At 37.3% G+C, this 20235-nt stretch overlaps 1 protein-coding gene across 43 annotated transcripts in view; it reads right to left on the reverse strand.

Annotated features, from left to right (window-relative positions):
• Positions 1 to 20235, reverse strand: part of kcnma1a (potassium large conductance calcium-activated channel, subfamily M, alpha member 1a) — a 159275-nt gene that overhangs the window by 77674 nt on the left and 61366 nt on the right. For all 43 annotated transcript variants that reach the window (XM_017308915.1, XM_017308917.1, XM_017308919.1 and 40 more), the window contains exons 3-4: positions 10905 to 10966; positions 91 to 184 (exon numbers count right to left, since the gene is read on the reverse strand). In XM_017308915.1, the coding sequence (XP_017164404.1) occupies positions 91 to 184; positions 10905 to 10966 (156 nt within the window). The remainder of the gene's footprint in view (positions 1 to 90; positions 185 to 10904; positions 10967 to 20235) is intronic.

The following is a 20235-nucleotide window of genomic DNA, read 5'->3' on the forward strand; positions in this document are numbered from 1 at the left end:
AACACTTTTCAGATTTTCATTTATGAAAAGAAAATCTGAGAAGCACTAATAATTTTCTTTTGACTGAAGAACGTGTGCGTGTCTGCTTACCCGCAAGCCAAAGTACAGGAGGAAGAAGACGTTGAAGGCCATGTCGATTTGTAGTGTAAAATCTTTGTAGAAGTTCTGGCAGGATTCTATAGGACTGGAACACAAAGGCAGAAAGAGAGAGAAAAGAACATCATGCTCAGGTCAAATGCTCATGAACCGATAACACATCTCTTCTACTGTACACCCAAGCTGAGAGGAGCTTAAATAAAATGATGCTGACAATGTCAAATTATGATGCTCATCAAATGCAGATTAGAAAAAAAGTGTTACAGTCTTATGAGTTACTGAGCAACCTCTGGTTGGTACAAGTAATTTGATCAAAATGCTGATTTCAAAATTTCATAATTCAATTCCAGACTTCTGCATATCCACTACTTGTAACGGTTGCTTGCATTCGATCCAGAGAGCCAGACGAGGACTGGGAGTTACATGAAAGCCTCATTGCAGTGCCAATCACACACAGATGAAACAGCTAGAAAAGAACTGAAACTCCAAGCTGCTTTGATGCAACAGCATGGATGAATTATTTAGTTCCTGTCAAACCCAAATATTATAAAGGATGTATCCTCAGCTAAAGAGAATCCAGGAGTGGGCTTTAAAAAAAAAAAAAAAAAAGGAAGCTGGAGAAGAATTATTTGTAATCCGTTTGTTCTCTCCAAAGATGTGCCTTTGTAGAAACAGAGTGGTGATTACCCATTAGGAAGTGAGTGTCTAAACACAAAACAAGTAATCAACTCATTCTATTGTTCCTTTGGGTGTGGGCTCATTGCATTTTGCTACAGAGTAATGGGGGAATTCTGCTCTTTCAAAAGCAGCAATCTGCTTAATTCATAGACACCTAAGAAAGTCCAGTCAGTATGTTCAAATCAATCTGTGCTGTTTTTTTTTTTTTCTGTGCTAACAAGACTAAGAGACAGAACCAAGTTCATACCATAATATAATTTACAGAGGTAGAAGATAGGCTTAATCTTCATATTAAAATCCCATTAAATCACATGCTTTATTAAAGCAGCTGAGTTCATTATGGACAAGAATATCTCCTAAAGAGGACAAAAACCAAATAATTTATGATAGAGTGGCCTGACACAAGTGTACTAACTAGTAAGACCTTCAGAGTAAAAACAAGAAAGAAAAAGCAATCTTAGCATCAGTTGTTTTTTGTTTTTTTGTTTTTTTTAGACCCTAAGGAAGGAAAAAAAATGTATGTTTTCATTCACATCTCACTATGCACACATACTAATCAATACACTCAATACAATACTGACAAAACATGGCGCAAAAAGAAAAATTACAAAATTACAATAGCACCAGAGTTAATTTTAAGTTGAGATGAATTTTTCCTTCTCACCATCCATGCTCAGGTCACAGGGGCAACGGATCCAGGAGGGAGGCGTCGACAGAACAGAACCAAACATGGAGAAGCAACATTACGTTTTTTTGCACCACGAATCTGACACAGACTTCCAATGAATTGCAAAACAGCCAAAACACTCCTTTAGATCAAGGCTGAAAACCTCTTGTTCAGAGTTGCCTTTGATTAAAAATAAATGGAACATTGATGAATATATTTGATTTTTTTATCTGATGATTATTAATCCTGACAACAAAGTACATGTATTCCAATTCTTCTTCAGCCTTTATTTAACCAGGATAAAACTCTTTGCGATCAAAGATGGCTTTTACAAGAGTGTCCTTGTAAAACAGTAAGTTACAAAAAAAAAAAACAGCAAACATATATTCCAGTGGTCTCAAGAATGCAATCAGAGTTTACTTCTGATCAAACCGAAATAACTCATGACTGCATTCTGCAGTTTTGTTTTGTTTGTTTTTTTCATTACGTTGACAATGAGTAGAATGTGTAGAACTACTTTAAAAAGTTGATGGTCAAAATGAGAATAGACTATTATCCTAAGGCAGATTCATTTTTTGACCAAAACCACAAAAGTATTATATCTTGAAGGGCAAATGACCAGCAGCCACTGAAAAACTAATCAGATTGGCAAAATGAAGATTTTAAAAAAGAAGTTTAACACATGTAAATAAAATGTGTGGTTAATTTGAGCAACTGGTCTTAAAGTTCACCAATAACAATAATGAATTGATTTGAATTGATTAATTTAAAATCTATTGAGGCACAATTTCTGTAAACTGATTCTTGTTCAGGTTCAAACATGCCTCAGATCAATCTACTCTCCACCTATATTTCCTACTAAATTATAGTTAAAGCTGTACTTTTCTGCAAGTTATTTAAAATACATGCACACGACATGTATACACACACATACATACGCTCACACATAAACACCCATATCTACACAAACACACAGATGGTGAATACTGAAGACACCATTTGGAGTGGTCACTGCTGTGCTCCCCCTCAGGCTAAGGTCTGGCCTGATTCTGAATAACTGCTAATCTTAAGTCATGTGACCCAAAGCACTCTTGGTAACATACAGATAATGGCAGAAAGCAGAAGGGTCCCTAGGATTGAGGGAATCTGCTTTTCTTTATAAGACCGAGTACACACATTTAATTTCAGCTCTGTACATGTTGCCTTGAGCCTTATCATTAACAAAAGTACTTGGAAAAGTACACAGTGGTTTCTCTGTTATATTAAGATCTCAATGGAAAATGACAACCTCATCATTTCAGCATGTGGGTGTTTTTCACTGCTTGTTATTTCAGAGCAGCTGAGTGTGTTTCAAACCACTGACATTCATAGTGTGAGCCAAGAATAAAAGAAAAAAATAAGAACCGACCCAATTTTTAATACAACTCCACACTCAGATGAGTATATACAGCTCCAGTCAGGAGTTATATTAACTCATAGACATGAGCGTCACAGTAATTTGGGGCTTTTAAGGATGCATTTGAACCTTTTTTTTTTTTTTTTTCACACACATACAACTTCACAGATTTTGGAAAAAAGAAAATGGGTTCACAACTTTGGCTTTTTTACCTATTTTATTTTATTCATACTGGGTCAAAGTGAACAGGCTTAAGTAAATACATATCATCATAAAGGCTAAACTACCAGAAGATCTGGAATAAAGATAAAGATCTGTAGGGCACTGCCAGGAAACAAAAAAATGGGCCATTACTTCATCTTCCAGCACAAAACGTATGGTGAATGTATACAACTGAGGTCTAAGAACGGTGGAGGGATTACAGATGAAGCACAAGGGGGAAGAATCAATTGCCTTTACGTCTCTTTGTATGCTTAAGCATTATGAAATGTTTCATGGGAAACCTAAGTGCTGTCCTATTGGAAGGGGGTGGGAGTATTGTACAATGTTTTAATACATTTAATGAAACTGTTTTGGAGGCGTTTGTTTTTTTCATTATTATTATTTTTCAAAACCTTAGATGCTAGCAAGACTTATTTTACATACATTGAGGAGATGCTGCAATCTGCGAGTCTGCCACTAGATGTCAGTAAATGTAATAACCTGCTTGTTTAAATGGGGGTGAGACAACGGTTTGCATAACACAAAAATACACTTACAAGGACTTAAAATCCAATAAAAAACAAACAAAAACAATACCACCCCTGAAAATAAGATGCGGGTTGTAGTTATACAATGAATCAATCAACAAGGTTAAAGCAAATGTCCATAAGTGACGTTTTTAATTTCCACTCTTCACTGGAAACGTGATGCACGTTGCACACAAATCAGCTGCATGCGAAATGTAGCTTTATTTACTGGGCTTAAATTACGTCATAGGTGTTTTGTGTTACTGCATTACAGGGGACAGGTAAGACAAGACATGTTGCCAACGTGTGATTTCAATGTCACTTTACACTCTACAATCACAAGGGATCTCTGGCAACACATTGCCAGTGTCCTACAGAAAATAGATCTGCCACAGTTCTTATTACTCTTTAAGTGCTGGCACAGCCTGGGGTTACACCATTCTGTCTGACAGGAGGAGGACACCAGAGAAGGGAAAGAGCATGGGAAAGGAAGAGCCCTTCAGGGCAGGAGATCTAAAACTGATTTAAAAAGGCTAAGCACATCTGTACTGACAAACATCAATGGAAGAAGAAGATCCAGTGTCCCAGTTAGCATAAACAAACTTTTCAGACACCCATGTTGTTTTAGTCTGGAGCATGGGCATCTATTTTAGGATGCACAATTCTTCCCCATCGTTGTGTCCTCCGATCAAGAACACCAGAAAACGCAGCCAGAAAGGTAAAACCCATTATTCTCAAGGGCAACAGAAGGTGTTGACGATGACGTTCCAAAAATAGCCCAAAACACCTTCAGTCAGTCAGTGGGAGCCAGTCCTTCGTCAGCCCGGACATGACCTTGGATAGCTGCAGGAGCGACAGAAAGGCCGTCCCTCGAGCAAACAACAACAACGCACTGCTGCCCACTTGACTAATGCTCACAACCATGGTACAACACACACCAAATAAGTCATTTCTGTGCTGCACAAATGTATTCCTGCTCTACTAATCTTGCACACATTTTTAAATACTGAATCAATTGTTGAATTTCATTCTTTCAAATTGGGAACATGCAGAAAAAGTCCATCATACAAATATGATTATATTTAGGATCGTATGTTTGTCTTTCATGTGGTGTTTTGAGAAGAATGAGTCTTGCTCATGTAAGACACAATGAAAAGAGGAGGAGGTGAAGCTGAAAAGGAGACTAGATTTGCACTTAAATGACTGATTTAGGTCAAAGTACCATTACTAAACTAAGAAACAGTTAAGTGCCTACAAGGATAGTGGACAAAAAAAAATCTTCCAGGGACGCTAAAAATAGATGACTCTGTTTTTATGTGAACTGAAATGGCTCGCATCCCACTACAGACATTTCCCCTACCGAGTCATTTAAAGCACTCTGTGAATGAAAATAGCACATCACCAAAACAAACACAGACATTATGCAGTGTGGCTAAAAACAAAACAAAAAATTATTTAGTAGACACAGCAACTAACCCTTTGAGCAGCAAAAAAATTACAATGTGGATTGCTACACATGGAAACCCCATGCACACATTGTCCTGTTCCATTTTTAGTCTGACCTCCGGTAATTTTATCAAAGCAAAAAATTACTTCAACCAAAACAGCTGAATCTGTCAATAACACAAATGTATCTCTGTGAATTAACATATCATTGAATTAATGTGTATCTCATATTATATAAAATCACTATACACAAAGTGGGACATTTTATTGAAGTTTTATTTCAGTGAATTGTGTAGTTATGACTTGCAGTTTCTCACTCACAATAATAATTTGTGTCAACTAGTACTTGAAGAAATTATCCAAATCAGATCATTTACATCTTGATTTCTGCGATAAGATTAAAAAATCTTCTCGATAAGTAAACACACCATACTGAATAAAATAGGTCATTCAGAGAACAACACTCCTCAGTGTTAATGTCGTTACTGATTGAAAGAGTTAGTTGTTTTCAATATCAATTATGCCATTAATGTGTCAGTGGCGTGATTTTAAACACTCTACCGTTCAAATAAACTATACCTGAAAAATATGTTTGTGCAGGACAATGAAGAAAATTATGTACCACACCAAGCAACAGGCATCCAATAATATGGAAATAAATAAAAATACACCAAGTAAAGCAACAATGGAGAAAGCAATATATCAATGCATATTTAAACAAAATACACAAGCAACAGCGCACATAATTGTAGCGCTCCTGTACAGTTTTTAAAAAGCCTTACAAAGTTCTTAATGGTACGTGTTAGTGAATCCAGGTTTGCTGTAGGTATTCCATTTTTAGTCATTTCATTTTTTTATCCGTGAAAGAGCGTCTAAAAAACTTTGCACCAATAGGCAAACAATTGTAGCTATGTTATAAATGTTCATGTTGTTTTGTTCTTTTGCTCACAATGATTATCACCAGTCTTCTAGTCTGGTGGGGTGCTGCTGTCCGTGGTACTGAGTTGTCAGTTTAACACAGTTATAAGTTAAAGAAGTAGAAAAGTTTAACAATTAAACCACATGGTTAATTATGTATTAATCAACATAATTTAAAATTACATAACTTAAACTTAAAATTATTATCTATAGCATATTAAAAGGTGGCCAGTGTAGAGGTAACAGGGGTTTTGGTGAAATTTATCCAACAACAAAAAAATTGAAGGCAATGATGTGTTGATCAAGACCTGATTGTATAATTTTACATGGATTTCAATAAGTATCATTCACTGTACATGGTTCACTGTTATGCAGGAACTGCAGTGTAGATGCACCATTATTGGGTAAAGCATATCTAGACTGTGGACATCCAAAATCAGTCATGCTGTTTTAAACTCAATGTGAAAAAGAAACTCACCACTGCTGTTCAGATACAGCTAAATGATTCTCTTTGCTTCTCACACTGAACTGAATCACCTCTAAAGCATCTGCTGCCCCCAAAATCTCAGTCACTATTTATGTGTTTTATGGATCATCATTATCCCCCCCAAAAAATGATAAGATAAAGGGATCAGAATAAGCAATACCTTTGTGTTTTCTTGCAAGGGATTGACAGTAAAACAGAACAAATGATATCACCTGTAAATCAATGAAGTATTCCATGAAAACATTTGGTAAAACCTCTTTGTCCTTGAGAGACACAGAGGTTCCAACATAGTAAGTGAATGCTGTGATTTTTCACAATAAATGTCTTATTATCCGTTAATTGACGCCCAATTAGTAGATAAGACATAAAGCTAAAATGAGAAAATAGCTGTTAGCTAATAAACTGCTGGCATTCAGAAACTACACCTAATTCAATTAGTCATCAATTTTAGCAAAACCTTCCCCTTCCGTGTTTTTTATAAACTCCTGTCATTCTTTTAAAGACTAAAATATTGCCCTTCCCACATCTAAATCCTCTCAGCACCCAAGACGGAAAGGTCCTGCTCAGGGTTACCATTTGTCGTCAGAAAGTCTACAGAGCACGTCTTGCTCCTCTGCCATATTTCTCACCTTACTCCATTAATTAGTCATTAAGTGCTGTTTCTTTTTTCAGAGCTGTCATTGATCTCACACTACTGGTAGAGTTACAGTTACGAGGTGCTGCCTTTAAGGTATCTTGAATGCATTTTTAAAAAATTACAAAACTACTCCTGCCATTTAACTTGACTGTGCAGGAGCGTTCACACACACACACAAACACGCACGCACGCAAGTCTGCATGTGTGGCACAGTGAGATCGAGAGGGGAGAGAAATAGAAACTGAATTGGAGCAGGAACAAGGGCATCCCTTTAGGAGCAGCCTGCAGAGACTTTGTCCTACATTCCTCTTTGTTTCATGGGAGCACAGAGGAGGAAAAAAGGACGGATGGAGGATAAAAGATGAGCCAAGGTATTAAAGCAGATTCAGATGTGGGTGGGTAAGGACGCACGATCCTCCCATTGAAAACGCTGTGAAAATAGAATCGGTTTGGCAAGCGGAGTGTACTGCAGAGGAACAGAACAGGCAGTGTACTGTGATAAGCAACCACATTGTGAAAACAAACAGTGGGAAACTCATTTATATTAATATTGCATCTTGAAAGTTAACAATCCCCTCATTTAAAGTTTGTCGATGTGCTCTGGCAGAAGGCTTTCCTGTGTTTTTTCTGCAACCAGGATAGCACCCTGCAGAAAAGTGGGAACAGTAGGGAGAGTGGCTGTGCTCTATTGAAGTAGGAATACAAAATACATATTTATATTTAAATATATAGAAGCCAAGGTATGAATTAATGCCACTTATTTTCCCCAAATGTCTCTTTCTTCAGCACTCAACCACTCCCTCCCATTAGTGTTGCCTTTTTTTCCCCAGACAATTTCAAAATGATTTGCACTTAATCCAATGGCTAAAATAGCAGATTGGTTGTTGGTAGACAAACCATTGGAGGCTGCCTGGTCCAGGAGAGTGTCCGCCTTTGGTATTTGGGAGAGTAATTGCTTCCATTAAAAGAGCGACCTATAAATCCGTGCCTATTGATTGCTCAGTCATTAACATTTAATAGCAAAGGAGGCTGAGTGGGGAGAAGGTCGTCTGTGAAGCAGTTCACCTTGTGAGTATGAATAATACTGAAAGAAATTGTGTTAAACATCATTTTCTTATTTGTAACCAACCAACCTTTCATGAAAACGGTCAACATGACACACATTGGAGTGTTTAATAGGTTAAAATAAAAATGTTTTCTGTGCGCATACAGTCGATTATATCAGAAACTTAAGCTGCTGTGACGGAAGCAAGTGTATAATGCAAGCTTTGGCGTGTTAGTGATGTTTAAAACCTCCAGGGTGGGATGAATCTCTAGTTTCCAACACAGAAGCATGTGCACATCCCAGTGACAAGCTTGACCTAATCACTATGATGAGGGGCCTCGTCGCAATGGGAGCACAAGAGATCAGGGAAGTGCCTCTGGGTAGCCCAATCATACACCCTGTAACAATCTAGAACCAAATAGAAACATTACAGACAGAAATCAAAGCTTTATGTTAACAATCATCACTTTCTGTATATGTTAATTGCTATATGTGGTACATTATGTTTTCAGTCATCCATCTTTGTTGTATTTTTGTGTTTCTTAGGTAGAACTGCCAACCTGGCTGAACAGTCCACCACTGCTCTGCCTGTGGTTTAATTAATGGATCGGTGTAACCATGTCACCAATCATTTAGGATTATTGTTCATGATTTAGATGAAAAAGATTCGACTCAAAACATTTTTAAGTCATTGTTTGATTATTGGAAAGTAAATTGAAAGACTTTCCCAAGATTGTCAGGAAGAAATATCACAGACAAATTACAACAAAGGTAGAGCCACAAACAGACTGAATAAAACAAGTCAGGATTTATTCCGAGGTACAAAGGATGACTATATTCATGCTAAGAATAATTTTCCACTGGTGCTAAGAGATAAGACTGAACAAGCTGGATTGTAATTTAGATTTATTTCAGCACATTTTAAACAGCATCTCTCTGTGCCTTTGACTAACTTTCCTCCAGGACATAATTTCACAGCTTAAAGAGTCCCAATTAAAATGAAAACACACCACAAAAATGCGCTTATGACTTTTATTGCAAAGTCCTGCACGATGTCTAAGAGGAAAATAAATCGGATGACAAAAAAAACAAGCAATTTTATAGACCTAATTTATAATTTGATAATGTTATGGTAATTAATAAGAAAAAACTTTAATAACTACAGATTATGCATTAAAACCTATAGTTTTGCTTAGAAAATTCAATAAAGCCAACTCCAAAGTACAAGCGGTTATATTTTTTAGATACCTTAAGCAAACCTGTTGCCCTCGATCTGAAAAGAATTGAAACAGGTCTCAATGGCTTATCGTGATGTTTTGTTGTAACTCTCAAAGTTACAGTTTTCTTTTATTTTGTTGCAGCTCAATATTAATCTAAATTCTTATACATCCTTTAAAAATGCTTTTTTAAAAAAAATAATAATAACGTGACATAGCAGTAGAATTTTATATGATTGACCATAACAGTAGTAGTGCTTAGATGTGGCATTCAAACTACTTTTTACAGATAAAAGTGTCAGAAAAGTGTGGCAGGCATCTATATTTATTAAAAAATTTTTATGGTAATTGTGCCCATTCTTTTCTGCATCGTATCTCAAGCTCCATGTATCATTATCTTCTAACGGTGACAATATTTACTCTACTTTTTTTTTTATCTACTCAATAAAATCTAAATAGAATATATTGATATTTGAAGTTGTCCATCCATCCATCTTCTTTACACCCTTGTCCCTTAGTGGGATTGGGAGGGTTGCTGGTGCCCATCTCCAGCTAACGTTCCGGGCGAGAGGCGGGGTACACCCTGGACAGGTCGCCAGTCTGTCGCAGGGCAACACAGAGACATACAGGACAAACAACCATGCACACACACACTCACACCTAGGGGCAATTTGGAGAGGCCAATTAATCTGACAGTCATGTTTTTGGACTGTGGGAGGAAATCGGAGTACCCGGAGAAAACCCACGCATGCACAGGGAGAACATGCAAACTCCATGCAGAAAGACCGGGGCCGGGAATCGAACCCAGAACCTTCTTGCTGCAAGGCAACAGACCAACTGTGCCACTGTGCAGCCTATTTGAAGTTGTAATGAGACAAAATGCTAAAAAAGTAGAAGAGATATGAATATTTTTGCAAAGCATTGTATTATGCATATTCATAACACGAGCACGGCATGACAGCAGAGTCTGTGTTTCCTCTGTCTCAGTCAGCCTACTCAAGTGGCTTCAATGGCAGCAATTACAGTCACACTGCACACATTCTCTCACCACCTATTACAAGGAGTTAGAATGAACAAAATGATTTAAGCATCTCTTCTTAGCTGCTGTATTCTGACTTTCCACACTGTGGCACACACTGCAGAGGTGACAAAGACGACAGGCCGACGAACACAGTGAGAATCCTAAAATCCAAGCTATCCCTCTAAGAGCTAGAAAATAAGTCAATATGTTGAAAAACTAGCTGCAATGGGTATGGGAGAGACGCCAGGACTGCAATCTGTGTCTGGGCGAGCGCCAGCAAGGGATTCACGTAAACTGACAACATCCAGAGTCCTGTGCACACACACACACACACAGAGCTGCCTTTGCAACATACACACCGAGTATCCCTGCTGCCATGGAAACTGATAGGCCTCCCATTGACAAAACCTCAAACGCATATGGGTTTACGATAGCATGCATCCCTTCTGTGGTGAGAATATGTCCTTTAAATCTTCAGCACACATAAATCTATTTGTAAATCATAGTAGATCAGTTCACTAGGTAAGAATATAGAATGAGTAGTGACTTGACTCTTAGAGATACTTACTCTGAGGAGTCTATAAAGTATATTCCGAGGGCTCCAATGCTGAGAGCAAAGACTAACACCACCTGAGGAAAGAAGGACAAAAAGGAAAGATTACTTGAAGTACTCAGTGGCATTAATCTTATAAATATGCTGATTAATGTGGTGGTCAGTAAAACAGTTGTGTTCAGCAGCATCGAAGATAATCCACAACAGTAGTTACAGCCTCTGTAATTAGATAGTACATTACCTCTTGCTTTACCTCCTGTCGGCTGTTGGACCCTAGACATTTCATAAAGCATGCACTGAATAATGAATGCCCCCTATATGTCAGCAAATACAGTCTATTGAACCCAGTCAATCCAGCACAATGAGAAAGCAAAAAATAATAAATAAAAGGGGACACACAGCTGTCAGAACAACTGACAGAAGGTGAAGCTACAACAGATGTTTAATATGTTCAGCGATGCTTAATTCATAGTGTTTGGGGATGGTTGACAAGTATGGAACAGCGTCCATAACATCCTACATTCCTACATTGAGTAAATCCTTGGATTGTAGAAAATTTTAACTATGCAGGAAAGTTGAGCATGTGCAGACGTACCTCTATTACCAGTGAGTTTAACTAAGAAGCAAGGGTACGAGAAAGTATTCACATATTATCTTGTTGCAAACTTAAAACTCAATCTATGCAAAAAGCAGCCTCTAATGCCATCATATGCAAGGACTGTGCAGCAATCCCCTCCAGCAGAGCCATCTTGCCAAAATGAGATTTCACATCCCCATCATCATTGCAACCATAACAATCATCATCTTCGCAACAGCTGAGCAGTGGAGCGACACATAATGGTTCCTCCCCAGCGGCCCTTCCTCCCATTCAGCCATCTCACAAAAGAAGCCCACTGTCCCCTTTGATTGGGCCGTCCATTATTGATGATGAGAGCTTGATTACTTTCATGCGGCTCTCCTTTGTATTCATTCAATGCATTGTGGCCGATGTATAAAATAAACACCAACAATCCTACTAAATGTTTTATGGTTTGCCACTTGGACTGAGGATGGTAGCAATAAAACCTTTTGAACCAACGACATCAATGATGGTCTACACAAAGAAGACAATGTGAAGGCTCAAACAGGACACTGTTCTAATACCAGTCATATTTCATAGGAGAAAGTCAGATAGGTATAAATAGACTAGAGGGTATGGTATTATTCAAATACCATATATATAAAAAAAGAAACACCAAAGTCAAGTTGAATTAACACAAACTGAGCATTGTTAATGAGTTCTGTATGTTCCGGAGTGTCCGAGAAAATTAATATATTGCTAAAAAAATTACAAATCATATAGTGGATTCTCTATTGTCATGTATTGTTACTTTCTAATATAACACTAACTACCAATGGTGCCAGGGCCACGGTGACAGTGCAAGTACTCAACAAATTAAAAACTGTTTCTGTAGTTGCAACCTGGTTCTCTACCGGGCCTCTACAGAACTTGACAATCTGCTGAGATAGTAATTTAGCAATTTGATTCAGGTGTGTGGGAGCACAAATCCATCTTTAAGATGTAGTCATACGACCTGGTTGATGCAAGTCTCAAAAGTGAAGATAAGGGCTTTATTTAAAATTCACACCCTGTATCTATGTATGTTACTCTAACTATTTATTACCAAGCCAGCAAATAAAGACTGTCTATTGTCTCGCCACAACACTCCTTAACTTCCACATTTAAACAGCTTTAAATTGCTATATTTTGGAACTCTACAGAAAAAGGAAAGTGTGACAGAGAGGCACACCAAATAAAAACAATGCAATTACAACACTGCAACTGGCTGTCCTTTAATTACAACATTAACAACACAAATGGTAGCATTTCCTTAACGAGTCTTTAAACAATGGGATGCATTTCATCATCTAGTTCATTATTTAAACCGAACTATGACTAGGTAATCCCCACTGAACAGAAATTTGTTTGCAGTTTAATATTCATAAACTCTTTAACAAAAAAAAAACCCTTCTGATGAGTTGGATGTATTTTTACACACTTACAAAGTGGAAACATAAATCAGGTAAAATTTTTATAAAAGGAAATTGTGCTGCTACTGTGGCAGTAATTGAGGAATAAAATGTTAAACAGCTTTCAAATTTTACAGAACCTGTTTAAACAACAAAATCAAACCAAGTCTCTGGACATCCAACAACAGATTTATGTTTTCTTAGTGAAGCTCCACGTCAAACATCTTTAATATCTAAAGCCATAATTTTAAGGATAACACACAAATTGACAACACATTTCTTTAGGACATTACATTTTGGAGCACTTAAGAGAAAATTAACATTTCCGTGAAGATAAGCTTCTACTCCAGCAGCGGAAGCAAAATAAGGGTAGGAATAGAGGGCTGGAAACGGGCCGAGAATTGAACGGTTGTTGAAAAGCCGAGCAGATAACAGTGAACACCACCAGAGATGAGCTGAAGAGATAAGAAACACCGTGATCTTAAACTGACCCAGTTATTCAGCTGTTAACAGCCCATCCACCACCTTCCACCCCCTCTTCCTTCTCTCTCTCTCTGAAAGGGTTAGGATAGTTTGTTTCAGAAAATCAAAACCCAGCATGTGTTGAAGTGTACTTGCTACCACAGTAATCACTGCTATTACTTTAAGGTTTATGAATTAGAAGCGTAGAGGTTGAGAGTGAGTCATACTTGTTACCAACTGCAATCATGTCAGCAGTACAGCATGTGACAGATGTGATGTCTGTGTTTCCTCTTAAATAGCTGTGTAGGTTTTCATCGGTGTATCCCTTTCTATATTTAAAGCGCTAAGCTATATCTGTCAGATGTTTTCCAAGGTGCACTTTAGCAGGCAATAGTGGAAGAGTGCAAGTATAAACCGGGCTGCGACAAATGTGTGTACATGTGCGAGTATGTGTGTCTTAACTTTAATGTGCGTGGGTTTCGAGTTCCAAGTACTGCAGGCCTGCTAAAGACGGCAGCTCTCACATGACACCGTCAGAATTGTAAACACATAATAATTTACCCACCTAAACACGCGATACTCTGTGTTTATTTGACAGTCAAAAGAACTTTATAAGCACACAGTGGCTCGCTTGTGGAAGTGCCTTAAAAGTGAGCCAAAGTCTTACACTCGACTTCCTTCTGCGACTGGGATCATGTCTGATGGCAAAGAGCGCCGGCCCAGCGACAAGAGAGCCGCAGAGTCTCAGAGACAGGTGATGCAGGCTGACAACTTACAGGATAATCACTTCACATAAGGGTCAACCACCAAGGTCAACGCACCACTGAGTAAAAATCACTCGTCCTCTTCATATTTCTGTTGGAGGCAGATTGGGGATATGAAGCGCGTGTTAAATGAAATGAAATACATAGGAAAGCAACTTTTTAAGGTTACTGGGTAAAAATGACATAAAAAAAAAGGTTTCTAGTTTAAATCGAAGCAAAATCAAAAACTTGAAATTCTGTTTCAGACGTTTTAAATTAAACATGGAAATCCTCTATAGATAAGGTATTGACTGATCTTTTAACCCAGCCCATATTCATAAAATCTGAAATGCTCCTTTAATGATGATATAATTACCAAGTAATTTTATCATCCCAATTATGTTTTATGATTTTCACAATGTCCGCATAACCATCATATTATTTCACTCACTTTTATGAAACCAGCAGGCTCAAACGAACATAAATATAACATTCAACAATAAGTGTTTTATTTATAAACCATTCATTTTCATCATTAACTAACTCATCCCTTTGCTGTCAACTAGAGGTGTGCCAATCGATCGGCCACCGATCATAATTGGCCGATTTCCGTGAAAAAGTGTATGATCGCTGATCGCCGATCACGGTCTCTTGTTGCCGATCACACAAACCGATCACCTGCATCTCATTTCACAGCCTGTCTGTGCAGCTGGTCTCCTCTTTCCTTCACACTGCGCAAACGTGCAGCAACAAATCCTAAGCGATGTGAAACTATAACGCACTGAGTGAATGGGGAAGTTTGCGTGTTGCAGAGGAAAATTGAAGCACGTCAAAATGCATCAACACGACGAATCTAATATGGCATAAAAACAATGCCATACTTGACGGAGTTTGGCTATGTCGAGGCTCACTGCAGTAAAAAAGACATATGGAGGATCAGATAGCAGGTAAAGCAGCGCACAGCKACAAACACTCACCCGGATTAGCATGACGGTCAGAAAGCTAAACAAATAACCCACAAAATTATTTAAATCATCGAGCTGCGATGTAAGAAGCTGGTTCTGTTCTCGCTGTTGAACCGCTGTAGCAGCTACCTGTAGCTCCTACGTAGCTCCGTATATTTCACAGACGGAGCGCCGCTTCTGCTCCACCTGGTAGTGATTCTCACACTGAAACTCTACTTAAAGCTGCAGCATCCAACTTAAAAAAATAAATTTTACATATGTATTAAAACTTTCGCTGTCCTAACATGAGACAGATAATCTCAAAAAAAAAAAAAAAAAATCGCCTCCCTGCTCTGCATAATTACTCCGCTCAGTCAGAAACAGCCAATCAGAACTAGCAGTAATCAGCTAGCCGCCATGCTAACAGGAAGTTTTCATTCAGTAACTCTGGATTGTTTATTGTAATGGAACCTGTTTTTGCCTTTGAATGTTAAGTTTTATACTTGAATTTTTTGGTAATGTTGAGAGGATTTATTTTGACTCTTTTCATTGTTTAGCCTCTTCAGAGCCTTCATATGTTTTCAGTCTGTTAAAGATAGTATTACTGATAGCAGGACAATTTGCACAATGCCCGTTTTGTTTTTTTCTTGGAAAAACTTATTAAAAACAAGTTTTTGTCTAAATTAAGGTGAATTCAGGGTTCCTTTTTCCACATAATGTAACCGGTAGTAATAATAATTATGCGATCGGTATCGGTGATCGGCATCGGAATAGGCAGAAAAAAATCTGATCGGCACATCTCTACTGTCAACAAGTCCTCGTGCCACCGTTTTTAAAAGGTAGTAAAATCATGTAATAATCATGATTATGTGTATAAAGAAGTCTTAAATTAGTGCTGTGCAAAAATTATTCACCAGGAGGCTTCTTGTTTGCCATCAACTCAGGCTTTATTAGGATGAGAGATTCCCTGAAAATGAATCCATTAGGCACGTTGTTTTACACGACTGAGTCAGAGTATAATTACATTTATTTGAGCCATAAGTGCCATAAATGTGCTTTTTACTATAATCTTTTGCTGTATTAATAAACTGAGAAAAACTGAAATGAGTTTTGTGGTGTACTGGGAATTATTTATATGACAATAAAGGATTGTTTATAGTACTAAACCGTTTGCTGCTACGTCTCTAACGACTATATCCGTCTAAATGTTCCTAGATAGATACTCCTTTCTTATTCACACTAACATCAGCAGCTGTAAACACGCAGCATAAAAAACGATCTTATTGGCAGGCTGCTTTGTTTGGTGAGATCAAAGGATTTGTTGTATTTGTCACATCGGCACACACCGGGATGCATTCTGGTTTCAAACTCGCATTGAGCCTCAGGTCAGAAATACAGGAGAGATTTGACTGAAAGTATAAATACGCAGAATGCATGAATATTTTAAAAGGCCACTGGCTGTTTGAGTTGTAGCAGATGAAACTGTAATGATTTTTAACCAGTCACAAGCAAAAAATAAAAAAAAAATTAAAAAGTTACTTTTTACTTAATTTAAGACGAACAATGTTTTGTTTTGTGTCTTAGTCATTCAAGTTGTTTTTTAAAAGCTATACAATTTTTATCTGCAATAAAGTATTAGTCCTTAATTTATAACTACGTATGCATTTTCACAATACAGTTTACAACTTATATAAAACACATAGAAAGACTTTGGGAAAATTGTTAGATCATCGGTTACATTTCCCCATCATATTTCTTTCACATAATTTCTGAGATTACACAAACAAGTCTCATTGGAACCAGGTTAGGAAATTACAAAAAAAAATAAATAAATAAAATTCTGCCACCAGCACAAGCTTGTTCATTAATTCAGCCTTGCTTGGTGCCACCAATCTAAAGAAAAATATTGCTTGCTTTTAAAAGCATGTCTGATGCTTTAGCCAGAATATATTTCAGAGGTCTGCAGCCAGGCAAAATTCTGTCTGAGCCCTTTTACTATTTCTGCTTATTTATGGTTTTTTTATCTGCAAACTTTCAGCATGTCATGCATCAAACTTCAAAGCAGGTTTTAAACAAATGAGGGCTGCAGTGCATAAATATTCATTCCTAGTTTTTATAGATTTTACTCACAATTTACATGACAGTGGAAGAGAAGAGACGCAATTATCCGAGCTCACACCACAAGGTTTTTACTGCAGTGCACAAATCTGCATGCACTCCAAGGGTTTGCCTTTATAATTTGCACTCCAGCATCATCCATCTTTGGTTCACTGCATAAATAAGGAACTGAACATACAAGAAAACCCAATAACATGTCATTGCATTAGTTGAGAGTGTAGGCCTCTCAGGGACATGTCAACTAATGAAACCCACATAAAACTTTAATGGCACATATCCGTCCATACTGCAGCTCACATTGTTATCTCCCCTTTTTCTTTGGCTCAAATGGCAGGGGGGTGATAAGCAGCTACATGGAAGTATATATGATCTGGCAGTGTGTCAAAAACACACACACTCTGTATTCTAGTCTGACACTATATAACTCAACCAGAGCTGCAGTTTCCAGTCTTCGAATATAAAGATGCAGAGGCTCAATTCTAATCACATCCAAGCACCATAGACATTGACCAAAAATGCAAAGAGAAATGTGAAGTTTATCATTTTGGTGATAACCAAAAGACTCATCAGGGTGGAAGAGTTCATGGCAGGAAAAGGCTAAGGTGGTTATTTTTTATAGAATCATAGAATTTAAAAAATAAGGCAGGAAAAGATATCTACAGAAATATGTCACCTTTTCATTGGTTCACTCTGCATCTTTGCCATTTCATGCTTTTGTGGTTTTAGTCAATTGGTGCCTTTTCTAGCCTGCCGTAGAAAAGCCAATAGTTTGAAAATGTGAACAAGCAAAATATCTGCAGGAGATTTCAGTAGATACAAATAAGGTCAAATGAATTACAGAAAAGTTTCTGATTAATCTTTTTTTTTCTTATGTTTTTGAGTTTGCTGGATTTGAAAACATGTTTTGGAAACCTTAGTAATAATGTGTGGTTCTAAATTCTATCAGGTATTTAAATGTACTTAGCTGATTGTGATGCAAATGGAATTTTAAAAATATATCTATAGCTAAATAAAAAAAAACATTTGTCTTTGGCATAATTCAGCTAAATAGTGACTAATCTCTCACACACATAGAGGATCATTTCCTCTACTCCAAATATAGATAATGAATGACACTGTGATTCAAACTGCTGTTGCTAAGTCCAAGCAAAACAAAAAGAAAATCAGGGATGGGAAATCACCTTGTTGCATCTCAAATTCAGATTTTAGATACTGAAACACAAAATCCACAAAACAACTGCATTTGCGGTGTTACATTTCAAGACAGTGGAAAGAAATGGAAAGTTCTCTCCTAAGTCCTCACAATACTGAAAAGTCAACTTCACACCGACTGCCAATAACCAACCTCTGAACAAACCCTCTAAATCACAAAAAAGACTTTCATTAAAGATGCATTCCTTCATTAATATGTTGAAAATTTTATATTATTTTAAGAAACTCATAATTTTCTTGTTTTGTTTCTAATAACACACAAATATGGACTTCATTTGAGTAGTATTTACACCAAGGTGAGATAAGATGTTGCAAAAAATGCAAAATATTTTGTCAAGGTTGCCAGAAAATAGTGAAGGCAAAAATTTAAGATGAAAGTAAAATTAAATATAGAAGCTTTATAAAAAAAAAAATTAAATAAAAAAAAAAACTCTCCTGCACTGAAATGTCTTCCTCAACTTTCATTCCGGTCATGGCGTGAACTTGAAGCTCTAGATCTCCTGATACATTTCATCCGTCAGCTGCTTTTCATTTCAGTAGCTGCTATGTGTGCAAGTTTATTTCTATGAAAACTGAGTTTTTATATCTTAGATTTCTCAGGTGAGCGTGGAGGAGGAGGAAGAGACTGAAGGCCTTATATAACGTAGAGAGAAGCTGCATCACGCCTCTTATCGCATCATCTGCCCGACTCAGTCCCCGAACTCCTTTTGTGTTACCATCCAAGGTCGTGCAGACATCATCTCTGGAGATGAAGCCCTGCGAATAAAGGATTGCTGGAAGGACATGAACCTGTCCTTCATGAGGCAGTTTTTGTCATTCATCCATAAAAGGCATACTTTGCAAAAGAAATAAAAACGAAAAAGTAATTCAAGCCATCTGAAAATGCGGCAAAAGTAAAATACTAACTTGTTTTTGCCTTTTTGCAGAGGTCCTGATATCTGTTAATTTATTTCAATCTATAAACCGTAAATAGCAATCAAAGAAAGCAACCAGCTCGTGAGAGGAAACCACACACAAAGACAAGATGGAATGAGATTTAGATTATTACAAATAAATTGATCGTGTATATACGAGGTATTTTGCTTGACAACTTTGACGATAGTCAAAACATCAAAAAAAGCTAAGAAAATACTCTTTGTGTCTTCACAAACGGAATGTTTGAAGTGCCAATTTGTCTTAAAGAAACTCTAATCTGTGTAGAATCAAACTAGTTCAGGTTTGATTTGTTAAATTGGTTTAGATTTTGAACTAGATGTGAATAGAAACAGTGTGAACTTGGCATGGGTCAGCATTCGACACCAATACTTTGCAAAGTTAAGCAGTCCTACATGCTAAAAATTTAGGTTATCTTCTGGTTAGCTCCTTCTCCTGATATTTATTTTGACATTTGTTAAGATCCTAACATCTCACTCAGAATGCATTATAAAGCGTAAAATTAGTTAACTTTTTAAATCTTTTTGAAAACAAAACCTGTTCATGTAATGAATTTCATGTGTTTTTCTTATTTTTTATTTTTAGTTTAACACTGTGACCTCACAGATGGAAGATTTCCAGTCAAAACTGGAGATTTGCATTTGTTTCTGAGTAGTTTGCACCATCTCCTTGTGCCTTTTTGGATCGTCATTCCCCCAGGTGCACTGGTTTCCTCCGACAGTTTAAAACCCTCATGTTGGATTAATTGGTAATTCCGAATGTAAGGTAGGCGTGAAAGTGTGTGTGCACGGCTGTTTGTCTCATTTGTGTTGTCCCTGGTGTCCTGTATATTGGCAACCTGTTCAGACAGAACCAATATCTGTTCACTTGTGACAACTGGGAAGGCCCCAAGGCAGCATTTAAACAGGAGGAGGTATTAGTCAA

Source organism: Poecilia reticulata, linkage group LG15, assembly GCF_000633615.1.
Source record: "Poecilia reticulata strain Guanapo linkage group LG15, Guppy_female_1.0+MT, whole genome shotgun sequence".
In the NCBI taxonomy this organism is placed as follows: Eukaryota; Metazoa; Chordata; class Actinopteri; order Cyprinodontiformes; family Poeciliidae; genus Poecilia; species Poecilia reticulata.